Source organism: Sapajus apella, unplaced genomic scaffold, assembly GCF_009761245.1.
Source record: "Sapajus apella isolate SASKATOON/1434 unplaced genomic scaffold, GSC_monkey_1.0 scaffold43, whole genome shotgun sequence".
NCBI classification, from domain to species: Eukaryota; Metazoa; Chordata; class Mammalia; order Primates; family Cebidae; genus Sapajus; species Sapajus apella.
Genome location: NW_022436983.1, coordinates 13,929,868 through 13,946,325, shown reverse-complemented (window position 1 = coordinate 13,946,325; position 16,458 = coordinate 13,929,868). Strand labels below are relative to the sequence as shown.

At 41.4% G+C, this 16,458-nt stretch overlaps 1 protein-coding gene across 10 annotated transcripts in view; it reads left to right on the top strand.

Annotated features, from left to right (window-relative positions):
- Nucleotides 1-11,450, top strand: part of HP1BP3 (heterochromatin protein 1 binding protein 3) — a 44,022-nt gene extending 32,572 nt beyond the window's left edge. For 6 of the 10 annotated variants that reach the window (XM_032301178.1, XM_032301181.1, XM_032301182.1 and 3 more), the window contains 4 exons: nucleotides 3,053-3,212; nucleotides 5,273-5,384; nucleotides 8,217-8,330; nucleotides 9,078-11,450. In XM_032301178.1, the coding sequence (XP_032157069.1) occupies nucleotides 3,053-3,212; nucleotides 5,273-5,384; nucleotides 8,217-8,330; nucleotides 9,078-9,372 (681 nt within the window). In that variant the 3' untranslated portion in view covers nucleotides 9,373-11,450. Of the gene's footprint in view, nucleotides 1-2,959; nucleotides 3,213-5,272; nucleotides 5,385-8,216; nucleotides 8,331-9,077 lie in introns of those variants that run through there. The other 4 variants (XR_004275930.1, XR_004275931.1, XM_032301184.1 and 1 more) reach the window with 4 other exon arrangements.
- Nucleotides 11,451-16,458: the final 5,008 nt, after the last annotated feature.

The window sequence follows — 16,458 nt, the reverse complement described above, 5'->3', positions numbered from 1 at the left end:
GAGGCGGGTGGATCACGAGGTCAAGAGATCGAGACCATCCTGGTCAACACGGTGAAACCCCGTCTCTACTAAAAATACAAAAAATTAGCTGGGCATGGTGGCGCGTGCCTGTAATCCCAGCTACTGAGGAGGCTGAGGCAGGAGAATTGCCTGAACCCAGGAGGCGGAGGTTGCGGTGAGCCGAGATCACGCCATTGCACTCCAGCCTGGGTAACAAGAGCGAAACTCCGTCTCAAAAAAAAAAAAAAAAAAGTTGAGATTTAATGAAATAATATTTAGTACTTTATCAAGGGCATTCCTAAGTGAATTGGTTCTCTTTTTTTAAACCGTAGGTACATAGTAATAAAGAATATAGTAACTACATTTTTTGCCTCTGCCTTGATCTGTGGTAAGCTTACGGCTGTTTTACCCACCATTGCTTCTGCACCATCAGTGCAAATGTCAAGACAGTGGAAAGGCCAGATGTAGTGGCTCATGCCTGTAATCCCAGCACTTTGGGATGCCATGGCGGGAGAATCACTTGAGGTCAGAAGTTTGAGGGCAGCCTGGCCAACATGGTGAAACCCCATCTCTACTAAAAATACAAAAATTAGCCGGGTGTGGTGGCAGGCACCTGTAACCCCAGCTACTCGGGAGGTTGATGCAGGAGAATTGCTTGACTTGGGAGGTGGAGGTTGCATTGGGCCGAGAACGTGCCATTGCACTCCAGCCTGGGCGAGAGAGCGAAACTCTGTCTCAAAAAAAAAAAAAGTGAAAAAGCAAATAACATCTTAGGATTTTGTTTTTCTGTTTGAGTTTGTTGTTTTTTTGAGACAGAGTCTTGCTGTAACACCGAGGCTGGGGTACAGTGGTGCCATCTCGGCTCTGCAACCTCCGCCTCCCAGGGTCAGGTGATTCTCCTGCCCCAGTCTTCAGAGTAGCTGAGATTACAGGTGTCTGCCCGGCTAATTTTTGTATTTTTAGTGGAGATGAGACATCACCGTGTTGGCCAGGCTGGTTTTGAACTCCTGACCTCAAGTGATCCGCCCACCTCTGCCTCCCAGAAGTGTTGGGATTACAGGCGTGAGCCACGGCGCCTGACCCATCTTAGTTTTATTATGCAAATAGTTTTGACCTTGGAGATCTTCTGAAAGGGTGTCAGGAACCCCAGAAGGTTGTGGACTGTTCTTTGGGAACCACTAACCAGTTTTGTGGAGCATTTCTGATTTTCTCCTTTTCCCTTTTTGCTTATTACTGCTAACCTTTGTTCCTACACCTTTCATTTTCAAAGTATGTTATGTAATTTTCTTTTGTATGATACTCTAAAATATTTTTTATTTTATTTATTTATTTTCAGAGACAGGGTCTTGGTCTGTCACTCAGGCCGGAGTACAGTGGTGTAATCATAGCTCACTGTAGCCTCAACTTCCTTGGCTAAGCCATCCTCCCACCTCAGCCTTTCATGTAGCTAGGACTACAGGCATGCCACCATTCATAGCTAGTTTTTTTATTTTTAGTAGAGAGAGAGGGTCTCGCTATGTTGCCCAGGTTGGTCTTGAACCCTTGGCCTCAAACAGTGCTCCCTCATTAGCCTCCCAAAGTATTGGGATTATAGGCATGAACCACTGTGCTCCCTGATACCCTAAATATTTATCAAAAATTTTCTTTGCTATTTTCCTCATAGGATTACAAGGGCTATTTATAATTTTTTTTATAACTACAGTTGACCCTTGAACAACATACGGGTTAAGGGTCCAGATACCCCATGCAGTAAAAAATTCGTGTATAACTTTAGATTCCCAAAAAACTTGACTATTAATAGCCTACTATTGACCAGAAGCCTTAATTGCTAATACATATTGTGTATGTTGTATGTATTAATAATGTACTCTTACAATAAAGCAAGCTAGAGAAAAAAATGTTACTGAGAAAATCCTAAGAAAGAGAAAATACGGCCTGGGCGTGGTGGCTCACTTAAGGGAGGCCAAGGTGGGCGGATCTCCTAAGGTCAAGAATTAAAGACCAGCCTGGCCAGTGTGGTGAAACCACATCTCTACTAAAAATACAAAAAGTAGCCAAGTGTGGTGGTGGGTGCCTGTAATCCCAGCTACTCAGGAGGTTGAGGCAGGAGAAACGCTTGAACCCAGGAGGCAGAGGTAGCAACGAGCTAAGACCGCGCCTTTGCACTCCAGCCTGGGCAACAGAGTGAGACTCCATCTCAAAAAAAAGAAAAAATATATTTACTGTTCATTAAGTGGAAGAGGATGATCATAAATGTCTTTATCTTTGTCATCTTCAAGTTAAGTAGGCTTAGGAGGACAAGGAGGTGTTGGTCTTGCTGTCTTGGGCTGACAGGCAGAGGCAGAAGAAAATCCACATATAAGTGGACCAGCACAGATAAAATTGTGTTGTGTTCAATGGTCAGCTGCACTTCATTTTCTTGAGAAAAATGAACTATTCTCAAATAAAGGAATCTTTTTTTTTTTTTTTTGACAGAATCTTACTCTGTCACCCAGGCTGGATGCAGTGGCATGATCTCGGCTCACTCAACATCTGCCTCTTTGGGTCAAGTGATTCTCCTGCCTCAGCCTCCCAACTGACTGGGACCACAGACACCCACCACCACACCCAGCTAATTTTTTTTGTATTTTTAGTAGACACGGGTTTTCGCCATGTTGCCCAGGCTGGTCTCGAACTCCTGGCCTTCAGTGACTGCCTGCCTCTGCCTCCCAAAGTGTTGGGATTATAGGCATGAGTACCCAGCCAAAAGAATCTTAGTTTATTAGGGATATAACTGGTTGACCTGCTTATTGGGGTACAGTTGTCGGTATCTTTGGGTTACGCTGGATGGAGGGTAGATGGAAGGAGAAAATATCCATGAGAGGGTTGGGACTTCTCAGTTAGAATGAATACCTGGTGAATGGGAAGAGAAAGTCCCTAAGCTGACAATTTATTGTAAAACGTATCTGTGCTAATGCAGGAACTCCGACCCACCTGGTGCAGAGGAGTCTTGTCTTGACCTGCTTTGGGAGAGTGTTGTCTTGATGCTTTTCTCTTCCTCCTTGGAAAACAGCTGAAGAAATCAGGGGAGAAACCCCTGCTTGGTGGAAGCCTGATGGAATATGCAATCTTGTCTGCCATTGCTGCCATGAATGAGCCGAAGACCTGCTCTACCACTGCTCTGAAGAAGTATGTCCTGGAGAATCACCCAGGAAGCAATTCTAACTATCAAAGTAAGACTCAGTTGTGTATATTTAACTGGGATTAGGAGAATTTTCTTTTGAAAGAACCGTAGCGATCATGCTATTAATGTGAAAGTATTAACTACTGACTGTGAAAACCAAGAGGGAACAGCTTTGCAAATTTAATATTTACAAAAAGAAAAATAAATAATCAAAACTGAATTCTTTACATAAAGCATCTGCTTATAAGAAGTTGATTTACTTTGCTGTGAAGATTTTTCTGATACTTACTGTAATTTAGATAAACCTCTATGTTCAAAGCACCTCTGAATTAATACATTTTTTCCTACTTTGAAATGTTTACCTAAAACATCTCATGTTACTTTGAAACTAAGCCAGAATTTTAGAATACTTAGATTATTTCTTACTGACTTAAGCCCCACATCAGAAAATACTTTATTTCAGTAAAGTGTATTTACTCTAGGAGGTGGTGATTTGAGATGAGACACCCTGCCTTATCAGCATTATCACATATGGATTGGTGAGACTGGGTGACTTCTCAATGAACTACTAGAAGAGGCAGTGATGTAGGGTGAGGGATATGGAAATTAAGTTTAACAGAAGAAGACAAGCCAGAATATGTTATTGTAAATAAAAAGGTAATTTTGATGTCTTAATACTGACTTTTAACATATATGCAATATGTTTTGTTACGGTTTTGCTTTCAGAGACAGGATCTTGCATTGCCTCTACTAAAAGTACAGTGGCTCCATCATAGGTCACTGCAGCCTCAAACTCCTGGGCTCAGGTGATCCTCCTGCCTCAGCCTCCTCAGTAGCTGGGACTACAGGCATATACCACCACACCTGGCTAATTTTTAAATTTTGGGTGGTCTTGCTATGTTGCCCAGGCTGGTTTCAAACTCCTGGCCTCAAGTGATCCCAAAGTTCTGGGATTAGAGGCATGTGCCACCACGTCTGGCCAGTATGTATTTTTAAACATTATGAAGGAGTGCTTTTCTGATTATTTTCTTCTTACCTACTTTGAAAACTGCTATTTTTATCTTTTCTTATTGTACATATTGTATATATGCATATTGATCCTTTTAGGCTATTTCATGATTTTCTGTTTCCAAATGTTTTAAGAGAAGATGAATTTGGTTAAGAAGCCTTTCAGTTTCACTGATATTTATAGCTGTTTTTTGGATACTGAATCACCATAAAATTTGGATATGTCTTTGTAGGAAAGATGAGAATGAAGGAATTCAGGAGCCAGGATACTGTTTTGTTACTGTTTACTGATTTATGAAAAATTGGTTCTGTTCATCTTGATAAGATACTCTCCTGCACCGGGCACAGTGGCTCACACCTGTAATCCCAACACTTTGGGAGGCCAGGGCGGGCGGATCACAAGGTGAGGAGGTCAAGACCATCCTGGCCAACATGGTGAAAACCTGTCTCTACTAAAATACAGAAAATTAGCCAGGCCTGGTGGCACGCACCTGTAGTTCCAGCTACACAGGAGACTGAGGCAGGGGAATCACTTGAACCTGGGAGGTGGAGATTGCAGTGAGCCGAGGTCACACCACTGTACTCCAGCCTGGTGACAGAGCAAGACTCCATGTCAAAAAAAAAAAAAAAAAAAAGATTTTCTTCTAGATGATTATCAATACCTGTAGGTACACAATAGATGTTTAAATGAATCGAAATATCCAGTATCTCAACAAGATTAGGCCTGTCTTGAATGAATGAATCGAAATAAATTTTTAGTTTTAGGTATGCTGTTTATGTGCTACCTTAGAGCAAGTCAGTTTGACTCAATGGTCTCTAATGTATCTTTTCATTATAACACTTGTCAGGTCTGGTGGCTCATGCCTGGAGTCCCAGCACTTCGGGAGGCCAAAGTGGGAGTATTGCTTGAGCCCAGGAGTTTGAGATGTTTGATGAATTAAATAAATACCTTTGAACACATAGGATTCACTTAGCGCATGTCAATTACTGTATGTGGCAGGACATTAAGTTGATACCAATTGATGGGCATCTGTTTGTGGTTTAGGGAATTATCTATTCTGAATAACTAGATAACTTTCGTTTCTGAATTTTTTTGTTCAGTGCATTTGCTGAAAAAAACCCTGCAGAAATGCGAAAAGAATGGGTGGATGGAACAGATCTCTGGGAAAGGTTTCAGTGGCACCTTCCAGCTCTGTTTTCCCTATTATCCCAGGTAAGCACTTAGCCCGTAATAGATCACTGTAAATTTATAATCTGATTCTAGGTTACACACTTCATTTAACTTATTTTACCATCATTACTGTTACAGTGAACTGGAGATACAGTCGTCCTTTGTATGGGTGATTGGTTTCAGAATTGCCCACATACCCAAATGTGCATGTACTCAACCCTGTGAAATTCATGTTTCTGAAAAGTCTGTCCTATTTGTTGTGTTTTTTGGTTTGTTTTAGGTTTTTGTTTTGTTTTTTTGAGACGGAATTTTGCTTTTTGTTGCCCAGGCTGGAGTACAGTGGTGTGATATCAGCTCACTGCAACCTCCGCCTCCTGGGTTTAAGTGATTGTCTGTCTCAGCCCCCCAAGTAGCTGGAATTACAGGTGCCTGCCACCACACCCAGCAAATTTTTGTATTTTTAGTAGAGATGGAGTTTCACCATGTTGGCCAGGCTGGTTTTGAACTCCTGACCTCAGGTGATCCGTTCGCCTCTGCCTCCCAAAGTGCTAGGATTACAGGTGTGAGCCATCACACCTGACCAAGTCTATCGTCTTTGTATGCAGGCTTCACATCCTGCGAATACTATACTTCTGATCTATGTCTGGTTGAAAAAAATCCACATATAAAGTGGGCTCATGCATTTCAAACCTGTGTTCAAGGGTCAACTGTATTTGAAAATAAAGATGACTTAAAGCAGTATTATTTTGGAGCAAAGGTTTTTGTATAAGAATGGGGATTTTAGCTTAGGCATCAGATTATTTGAGATCCTCCGATGGTCATTTTGATGTTCGTTTCTTCTTTATCAAGTAAATGATAATGACAGGTTATTAGAGGATTATGTATAAGTTTTTGTTTTTTGAGACAAGGTCTCACTGTCACCCAAGCTTGACTCACTGCAACCTCCATTTCCTGGGCTCAAATGATCCTCCCACCTCAATTTCCCAAGTAGCTGGGGCTACAGGTGCACGCCATCACACCTGGCTAATTTTTATGTTTTTTGTAGAGATGAGGTCTTGCCATGTTATCTAGGCTGGTATTGAATTCCCGGGCTCAAGCAGTCCTCCTGCCTCAGCCTCTCCGAGTGATGGGATTAGATGTATACGTTTTAATTGTCCAATACCAAGTGGGAAGAACGTTGACTGTTTCCAAGAATCTTAACTCTGCCTTCATACTGTAAAGACGGGGCACTTATTTGAAAACTTGTCTCTTGTAAATACCTTATTTATTCTTTGAAACAAAAAAATGTGGGTCGGGTACAGTGGCTCACGCCGGTGATCCCAGCACTTTAAGAGGCCGAGGCATGCGGATCACCTGAGGTCAGAAGTTCGTCCTGACCAACATGGAGAAACCCCATCTCTCGTAAAAAATACAGAATTAGCCGGGCATGTTGGCAGATATCTGTTATCCCAGCTACTCAGGAGGCTGAGACAGGAGAATCGCTTGAACCCGGGAGGCGGAGGTTGCACTGAGCCGAGATTGCACCATTGCACTCCAGCCTGGGCGACAAGAGCGAAGAAACTTCGTCTCAAAGAAAAGAAACAAAAAAATGTATTGAACACCTCCTGTGGGCTAAGCATTGTTTCATGCACTGGTGCTAAAGCCTTTTGATTTCCAGTAAAGTACATAACATACACCACTAAGACTCTATTTTATTTAGCAAGACTATTGTGTAACTTTCTTTTGTTATTTCTGTACAAACATAAGTGTTACTTGGCTGAATATATGTTATATGAATTTTTCAAACATTAAACATTAAATTTAATTCCCAAAGTCACACACCCAAATGTTATATTCTGCCAGGTGTGGTGGGATGTACCTGTAGTCCTAGCTACTTTGGAATGTGAGGTTTGAGCCTAGGAGTTTGAGTCCAGCCTGGGCAACATAACAAGACCCTGTTTCTTAAGAAAAACAAACAAACACACCCCCACACACACACACACACACACCCCCACCCCCACCCCCCTGTTTCTTAAGAACAGGAAACACACACACACTGTATGTTATCATTTAAGGATGTTAATCAAAAGAATCAAGATTCATACCATTAAGGACAAAAAAGAGTTTAGGAAACCCTTGCCAAATTTCTCTAAAGCTTTGAAGAGATTTAGGACTTTGAAGTCTTTTTTTGTCCTTAATTTTTTTTTCTGAGACGGAGTTTCGCTCTTGTTACCCAGGCTGGAGTGCAATGGCGCAATCTTGGCTCACCGCAACCTCCACCTCCTGGGTTCAGGCAGTTCTCCTGCCTCAGCCTCCTGAGTAGCTGAGATTACAGGCGCGCACCACCATGCCCAGCTGATTTTTTGTATTTTTTAGTAGAGACGGGGTTTCACCATGTTGACCAGGATGGTCTCGATCTCTTTGACCTCGTGATCCACCCGCCTTGGCCTCCCAAAGTGCTGGGATTACAGGCGTGAGCCACTGCACCCAGCCTGAAGTCTTTTTTTTTTTTAAGACTTGGGGGTCTTTTGCCAGTATTGTGAGAGTAAAGTGTGTATTGCCATGCAGACTGTTCGTTGCTGTGTACTCATTGATTAATACAGTGCCAGACACAGGAGTTTAAGTAACTGTTTACTAAATAAATTGATATGTGGGTTAATTTTATTAAATAGTGGATATATAATTAGGTATGGTCCAGGACTTTTATAGATTTGGCATAATTTTGTGTGTATTTTCAAAACAGGGTAAATTGTAACCGGATATATGTAACCTAACTTGTCATTTTTGGAAGGGGTGGGAAGAAGTGGGTAATGTCTGGGTAAGAGTACCTAGGTTCACATTGTTTTTCTTGTCCTATATGAGACTTGTGTTTTATCTAATTTTTTTTCCCCATAGCCCAGGAGTTCTATTTCCAAAGAAAGAGCCAGATGATTCTAGAGATGAGGATGAAGATGAAGATGAGTCATCAGAAGAAGACTCTGAGGATGAAGAGCCACCACCTAAGAGAAGGTGTGGTCATATGAAAATCCCTTGTAGGGAAGACACTGAATATCTTAGAGTTGAAAAATAGTACTAATAGGAGGGGCTGAAGCCAAAAACGTGTTTCAGAAACTCTGAATCCTTCTCAGGTTCTTTATATAAATTTGGATTTATCTTCTCCCTTGAAAATCAAGGGCTCCAGACCTTTAGAGCAAGTGTCTATATATATATCCATAGTTTAGTTATTCAAAGAAAAATAATTCCATATTTCCCTAGGAAAACATCATAAAATTATGTCGAGGCTTTATGAATTGGTTGAATTTGTATACAGTCCTCTAGTAAAAAATTGTCAGGCCAGGTGCAGTGGCTCAAGCCTGTAATCCCAGCACTTTGGGAGGCCGAGGCGGGTGGATCACGAGGTCAAGAGATGGAGACCATCCTGGTCAACATGGTGAAACCCCGTCTCTACTTAAAATACAAAAAACATTAGCTGGGCATGGTGGCGTGTGCCTGTAATCTCAGCTACTCAGGAGGCTGAGGCAGGAGAATTGCCTGAACCCAGGAGGTGGAGGTTGTGGTGAGCCGAGATCGCGCCAGCCTGGGCAGTAAGAGTGAAACTCCGTCTCGAAAAAAAAAAAAAAAAAAAATTGTCACATTCCTATTGTTAACATAAGTGACCACTTTGTATACCATTTCTCTTTAGGAAGCATCTGGTTGTCCCAGCAAAATGAATCTCTCATGTACTAAGTGATAGCCTTTGCTTTTTGGTTCTCATAGGTTGCAGAAGAAAACCCCAGCCAAGTCCTCAGGGAAGGCTGCGTCTGTGAAGCAGAGAGGGTCCAAACCTGCACCTAAAGTTTCAGCTGCCCAGCGGGGGAAGGCTAGGCCCTTGCCCAAGAAAGCCCCTCCTAAGGCCAAAACTCCTGCCAAGAAAGCCAGACCTTCACCCACAGTCATCAAGAAACCTAGTGGTGGCTCCTCAAAGAAGCCTGCAACCAATGCAAGAAAGGAAGTAAAATTGCCGGGCAAGGGCAAATCCACCATGAAGAAGTCTTTCAAAGTGAAAAAGTAAATTTTATAGGACAGAAGGGTATCATGATGAAATTCAGAATCTTATTTTCTAAGGTCAGTGTGCATTTGTTTAGTTTTGATGCTTTTCAAATTACATTATTTTCCTCCCCTATGAACACTGTAGGGAGGGACTGTAAAGAAACCAGTTAGGCATTTGCTAGCTTTAGGTGCTGTTCTTGGTGCCTGCCTTTTCCCCTTGTTCATTTAAATTTCTGCAATAATCCTGGACTTTCCTAACTATATAATCTATACCTGTTCTTTTTCTCCCCCTACCCCAGCCCCCTATTGTTTTATGGCCAGCTTTGCCTTTTTTTTCCTTCCAATTTTATCTAAACAGTTGCAAAGATTTTTATATTTTTAGAAAGCATAAAGAACGGTGTGCCAGTCAGGTGCTGGAAGTAAAAAGGAGGTGCAGTATAGCACTGACTGAGTTGTAAAGCCTCCTGCCTGGAGAATTCAGTTATAGCTGTAATAATTAATCTTATTTATAAAAACCACTCCACTAACCTTTTCTCTCCAACTGTAAACACAGAGACAGCTTTGGGAGTAAGCCAAAAACAGTGTGATCTCATTAGATTTTGAAGGTATATAACTCCTTTCGGCTACTTTTCATATTGATGAATTTCTAGGTATTTTTCATTTGCCCAAAGCATTGCATTCCTTTAACAGCAAGCACAAGTTCTCTGTACCACTTGGTTTTTTGTTGTTGTTGTTGTTTGAGACGGAGTTTTGCTCAGGCACCCTGGAGTGCAGTGGTGCAATCTTGGCTCACTGCAACCTCTGCCTCCTGGGTTCAGGCAATTCTCCTGCCTCAGCCTCCCAAGTAGCTGGGTTTATGTGTGTGCACCACCACACCCGGCTAGTTTTTGTATTTTTAGTAGAGATGGGGTTTCACCATGTTGGCCAGGCTGGTCTCGAACTCCTGACCTCGGGTAATCGACTGTCTCCGCCTCCCAAAGTTCTGGGATTACAGGAGTGAGCCGCCATGCCCAGCCTATACCACTTGGTCTTTGACTGGAAGGGAAGTACAGAAATACATTGATTTTGTGATTTTTTTTGGTGTCGCCTGTGCTACCAAAAATCAAAACAAATCTGTTTGTTTGTTTGTTTTTTGAGACGGAGTCTGACTCTGTCTCCCAGGCTGGAGTGCAGGGTATCATCTCGGCTCACTGCAGCCTCCACCTCCCAAGTTCAAGCGATTCTCCTGCCTCAGCCTCCTAAGTAGCTAGGACTACAGGCGCATGCTACCATGCCCGGCTAAATTTTTGTATTTTTAGTAGAGACGGTTTCACCATGTTAGCAAGGATGGTCTCGATCTCCTGACCTCGTGATCTGCCTGCCTCGGCCTCCCAAAGTGCTGGGATATAGGAGTGAGCCACCTCATCCAGCCCAAATCTTCTTGATCATGTTTAAATATATTTTTTAATATTTGGAGCATGAATTGTCACTTCTTGTTTGCCTTTTTTTATGAGGAAATGTTGGAGAGCTACATCATTGCCAATGTAGAAATGTTAAGTGGAAAAATATACAGTTTGCTAAAATAAATGAGATTCCACATTCATTTGTGGTTTTTTTCCCCCTCCCTTCTTTCCACAGCACTTTTGATATCAAGCAAGTGGCTTTCTTTTTGAAATATTAAAAAGAAAAGGAAAAAAAGTAAATGAAGCCCAACTACCTTTCTTATTTGTATTTGTTTTAGTATTGTGAAGTTGTGTTAAATAGTACTAGCTAGAAATACCAATTTCTGGTTATCATTTCTCTTCCCTGTGGCACTTGACATTTTAATTGTCTTAAACTTTCTGAAGTACATCTGGCCCTCCTGAGTACTGCCAGAGGCAAAAGATGTTTGTTTCTTATTCATTCCACTTTTGTCTCCTGGGATCCCTTCTGTAGCCTAAGTATGGCTGGGAAATGGACTTGAGAAGATTGGCTTGAATTAGATCATAATCATCTGTGGTCCCATCATGAGTTCATTGGAATTTGTGTTGCATGTAAGGCAATCTTTCCTGTTGTAAATCTTCCTTTTTTTATGTACATATATTTTGAAAAATATGAATAAACATGAAATTTTAAAAGCTGCTCAACTGTAGCTTATATTTAAAAGTTTCTAGTATAGTATATCCTCAGAAGTAACTAAGTGTCGCCCTCATTTTTAAGTCTTTTCTACTCTTTGAAATGAACACCATCGTTTTCCTTTTTAAATACAAGCTCTAGCTTGTGAATTCTTAAAGAGGGTAAACGATGTTTTCCAGATACGTTGAATGATAATTACATAATGAATCAAAGGTTTAAAAATCATTTTGTATTTTATTAAGGACTGTTTTCAAGATCATAGAGTACAATCTTTCATGGTCAGTTAAATGTTCAATATTCAGATAAGTCCATGGACTAGAAAAAATTACAGTACTATAACAGATAACAGATAAACCCTAGACATCAAATTCTAGAAAGTAATTGTAATTTCTCTTGTGCTTGTTAGCAAGTAATGCTTCTTAATAGTATGGATGTTAGGTACCTGTGCTCAGAATTCTGTACTCTTCTGGAATCAAAAAGTTGGGAGATTTAGGTTGGTTTGTTTGCATTATGATACTGCGTTTAAAAAGACTACTGAATAATCACCTGGTAGCTCTATTGCACACCAGGCACTTAAGCATAGGGTGAGAAGTTTAGATCATTTAAAGTTTCTTCCAGCTCTTAACATTCTGTAAACTGTAAGGGTAATTTGTTTCAGTGTAATGGAAAGGGAAAAGACAGGAGGGCCATTGCACTCTTCCATGAAAATCCACAACTGTCAAAGACAAGCACCTTACTTACGTTGAGATAAAGGAATGTTTGATTTTTCCCTTTCAGGCATTCCATAGGAGCAGAACACATAATTGTTACTTCTGTGTTCAGAAAGGGGAACAATAAACCCCAGAGGTAATCCCAGAAATCTTTAGCATAGATCAATAGCTTCAGTACTCTGTTGGTGGCTTAGTGACCTCATTTACAATGTTTCATACACTCTGAAACTACCTACACGCTACTTTTGTTAAATGAGCGTCAGAAAGTGCTGGGAGAGAGATTATGGGCTTCTTAACCTACAAAATGAAAAAGAAAAGATACCATTGCTGAGAAATGTGGAGACCTTTCCGTAGCACCATGACAGAAGCATTCATTGCAGATGGATCCTGACTAACCACCCACATGGACTTAATTGAAGAAACCTGGTCCTGTCTTAAATCTTAGAAACAGGTGTATATTTTAATTATGTCTGTTGGGTATAAACAGGAAAATGACATGAAAACAGGAACTCAACAATATGCTGATACCTTTTGACATTTGTTTTTCCATCATTCCTGTGTTTTCAAATTTTGTTAGCCCTTGTCAAGGTTTACTAACCAATTCTTAATACTTACTTTAAAGAGCCTATGAAATTATTCTCTCTTAGGCTTGATACTCTTGCCATCTTGATAGGAGAATGAAGCCCACCAGCCATGTTCATTAAATACTGCATTTAACAAAGAGAAACTTTAAAAATTTAGGATTATAGTTAAGGTCGTCTGTCTTTAGAACCTGGTTATCTTTCTTTGGGTAAGCAAAAATTCTAATTTTAGCTGTGAAAGGAGAGAAGTTCTATGGTTTTTTTTTTTTCTTTTGGAGACGGAGTTTCGCTCTTGTTACCCAGGCTGGAGTGCAATGGTGCGATCTCGGCTCACCGCAACCTCCGCCGCCTGGGTTCCGGCAATTCTCCTGCCTCAGCCTCCTGAGTAGCTGGGATTACAGGCACGCGCCACCATGCCCAGCTAATTTTTTGTATTTTTAGTAGAGACGGGGTTTCACCGTGTTGACCAGGATGGTCTCGATATCTTGACCTCGTGATCCACCCGCCTCGGCCTCCCAAAGTGCCGGGATTACAGGCTTGAGCCACCGTGCCCGGCCTTGAAATTCTATTCTTAATTGGAAAAGACCATTAAACTGTTTCCCCAGAGGTTCTAGTTGACATTACTTTCTAGCATGTCAATTTTGCTTTTGCATTTTTATGGTGAAACAGATGGTCACTCACTTCTACAGAGCTAAAGCTAAGGAACCAGAACTGTTGAAGCTCTTGGCTTAGGAACCACTTGACAGAGATTTGTTTAGAAGCCATTACAGATGGCTAAACGGTACCCCTAATCAGCTGCATCATTTTCTTTTTTTAAGAAATTAATCTCTACCATCTTTATAGCTATGTTTTATTTGTATTTGTGTGAGTGTGTGTGTGTTGGAGTTTGCTGTGTCGCTTAGGCTGTAGTGGTGTGGTGTGATATTGGCTAAATTTAGCAGCTTTGAACTGTGCTCCAACAGTTCTCCCACCTCAACCTCCCAAGTAGCTGGGACTACAGGCAAGCACCACCATGCCTGGCTAATTTGTTTATTTTTTTTATGTTGTTCAGGCTGGTCTTGAACTCCTGGCCTCACGTGATCTTCCCACCTGGGCTTTCCAAAGTGTCGGGATTACAGGCGTGAGTCACCACACCTGGACCTATTCTTTCTTCTGTTATTTTCTATAAGATTGTTAACTTCAGTGGCGTTTTTCCTGTTGAAAAAACTTTCTACCTTTGATGATTCAATTTTACCAGCTTTTTACCTGTATTAACTATTCTTAATTCTGTCTTGTTAACCACTGGTATGCCAAAGAAGAAGGCCTCAAAAGGCTGAAGCAATTTTCCTTAAAAATTACAACTCTGAGGCTGTGTGCCGTGGCTCAGTGAGCCTGTAATCCCAGTACTTTGGGAAGCCAAGGCGGGCAGATTACCTGAGGTCAGGAGTTCAAGACCAGCCTGACTAACGTGGAGAAACCCTGTCTTTACTAAAAATACAAAATGAGCTGGGTGTGGTGGCACATCACTTTAATCCCCAGCTATTCGGGCAGCTTAGGCAGGAGAATCGCTTGAACCCAGGAGGCGGAGGTTGTGGTGAGCCGAGATCATGCCATTGTACTCCAGCCTGGGCAACAAGAGTGAAACTCCATCTCAAAAAAAAAAAATTACAACTCCCTTTTCTCCTGATAATTGTATATAATGTATAATTAATACTGTTCGCTACTGAATCTTTGCTTAGCAAAAGAGAACTCTGTGGTACCTGATAAGGTATAGTTATAAGTTTGGTTCATTAATAAAAATAGTAATAGTGTAGCAACTAACACTAGCTGAGCTTCTTCCACATGCCAGGCTCTGTACATATATTATCATTATTTATTTATTTATTTATTTATGAGATGAAATCTCACTGTTCGCCCAGACTGGAGTGAAGAGGTGCAATCTCGGCTCACTGCAGCCCCCGCCTCCCAGGTTCGAGCAATCCTCCCACCTCAGCCTCCTGAGTAGCTGGGACTATAGGCATGTGCCACCATACCCAGCTAATTTTTGTGTTTTTAGTAAGAATTTTACCATGTTGGCCAGGCTAGTCACAAATTCCTGACCTCAGGTGATCCTCCTGCCTTGGCCTCCCAAAGTGTGGGGATTACAGGTGTGAGCCACACTGTGCCCAGCCATATTATCTCATTTTAATCTTAGCAACTCTTGGAGATGGGAATTGTTTATTATCCCCATTTTACAAAAGGGAAAACCGAGACACAGAGTGAAGTAACTTGTTCCAGGTTGTAAGTGTCAAAGCCAGAATTAAAACCCAGGCACTCTGAATGCGAGCCATCTTGCTTGCCTCCACAATTTTTCAAGCTTCTGAATTCTCCCTTATGCTGTAGCCTAGTGACTCCATATTTTAGTCATGGAAGGGAAAGGACATATTTATTTTTTATTTATCTTTATTTTTATTTTTTGAGACAGGATCTTGCTCTGTCACCCAGGCTGGCATGCAGTGGTGCAGTCACTGCTTGCTGTAGCCTCAACCTTCTGGATTCAAGCAGTCTTCCCCGCCTCAGCCTCTCAAATAACTGGAACCACAGGCATGTGCTATAGTAAATCATGCCCAGCTAATTTATTCTAATTTTTCATAGAGTTGGAGTCTCACTCTCTTGCCCAGGCTGGTCTTGAACTTCTGGGCTCAAGTGATCCTTCTGCCTTGGCCTCACAAAGTGTTGGAATTACAGGTATGAGCCACTGCACCTGGCCAAGCACATATTTAAGAGAGCAGAGGGCTTGGAAGTTATTGTCAGCTTTGCCAATAGTCAAGTTAGTGTGGCTTTTGTTTTAATTTTATTAACTGAAAATTAGACCTTGAATTACTGGAAAGTACTATCTTGGCTGCCCTAAGTTTTGCGGGGTTTTTTGTTCATTTTTATGTCACAAGTTACTAAGCAATCCCTTAAGTCTTTTTTAGGACACTCCAGGTATTTGATCATTTTCATATTCTAGTTGTGGGACTCACTCTGGTATCCTCACAGTGTACTCATTGTAAGAGAAATCCCATGAATTTGTCCAGGATGCTGAAACTTGTGAGAGCTTTTCCCCCTCCGGGAGCCACAGCTTCTATCAGAACTTCATGTTGCTAAATGAGCAGCTTTCTTTTTATAAACTGTGAACTTACATTCCAGGAAGCAAGAGAAATTCCAGAATGGGGATTTTCTCGGGCAACTGAATTTTTTGGACACAGGATCTGCTTAGTAATCGTGAGCGGGAATGTTAGAAATCCTTGCTCTTATATCTATGATTCTGAAACAAACCTTAGTCATTCAGTCTCTCCTACCTTTGTGTGCTTTGTTTGCCTAATACCAACAAATAAATGCTCTTTTTCCTAATTCCCAGAGTTATACATCCTGCTCATCCATTCTGTTTGAGAACTTTTGCTCTGATGAATTTATTCTGTCAGACCTAAATTCCTTGTTGCCTGCTTGTGTAACTCAAACCTGCCGATATAGTCTATAGAATAATAAATGTTTGTCAATTGCAAATTGAGATTAACTTTTGATCGGAGTACACTGCTCAGTCCAGTGTCCTAACAACAGTGACTGTGGTCCTGCACGGTGGTCCCTGAGGACTGTGTCACTTAACCAGCTGTGTGACCTTGGCCACCCACTTAATCTCCCTGAGCCTTGATTTCCTCATCTGTAAAATAATGGGCTTCACTTTAACAATCCTTGTTTTTTCAGAATAACACCTAGAAACAA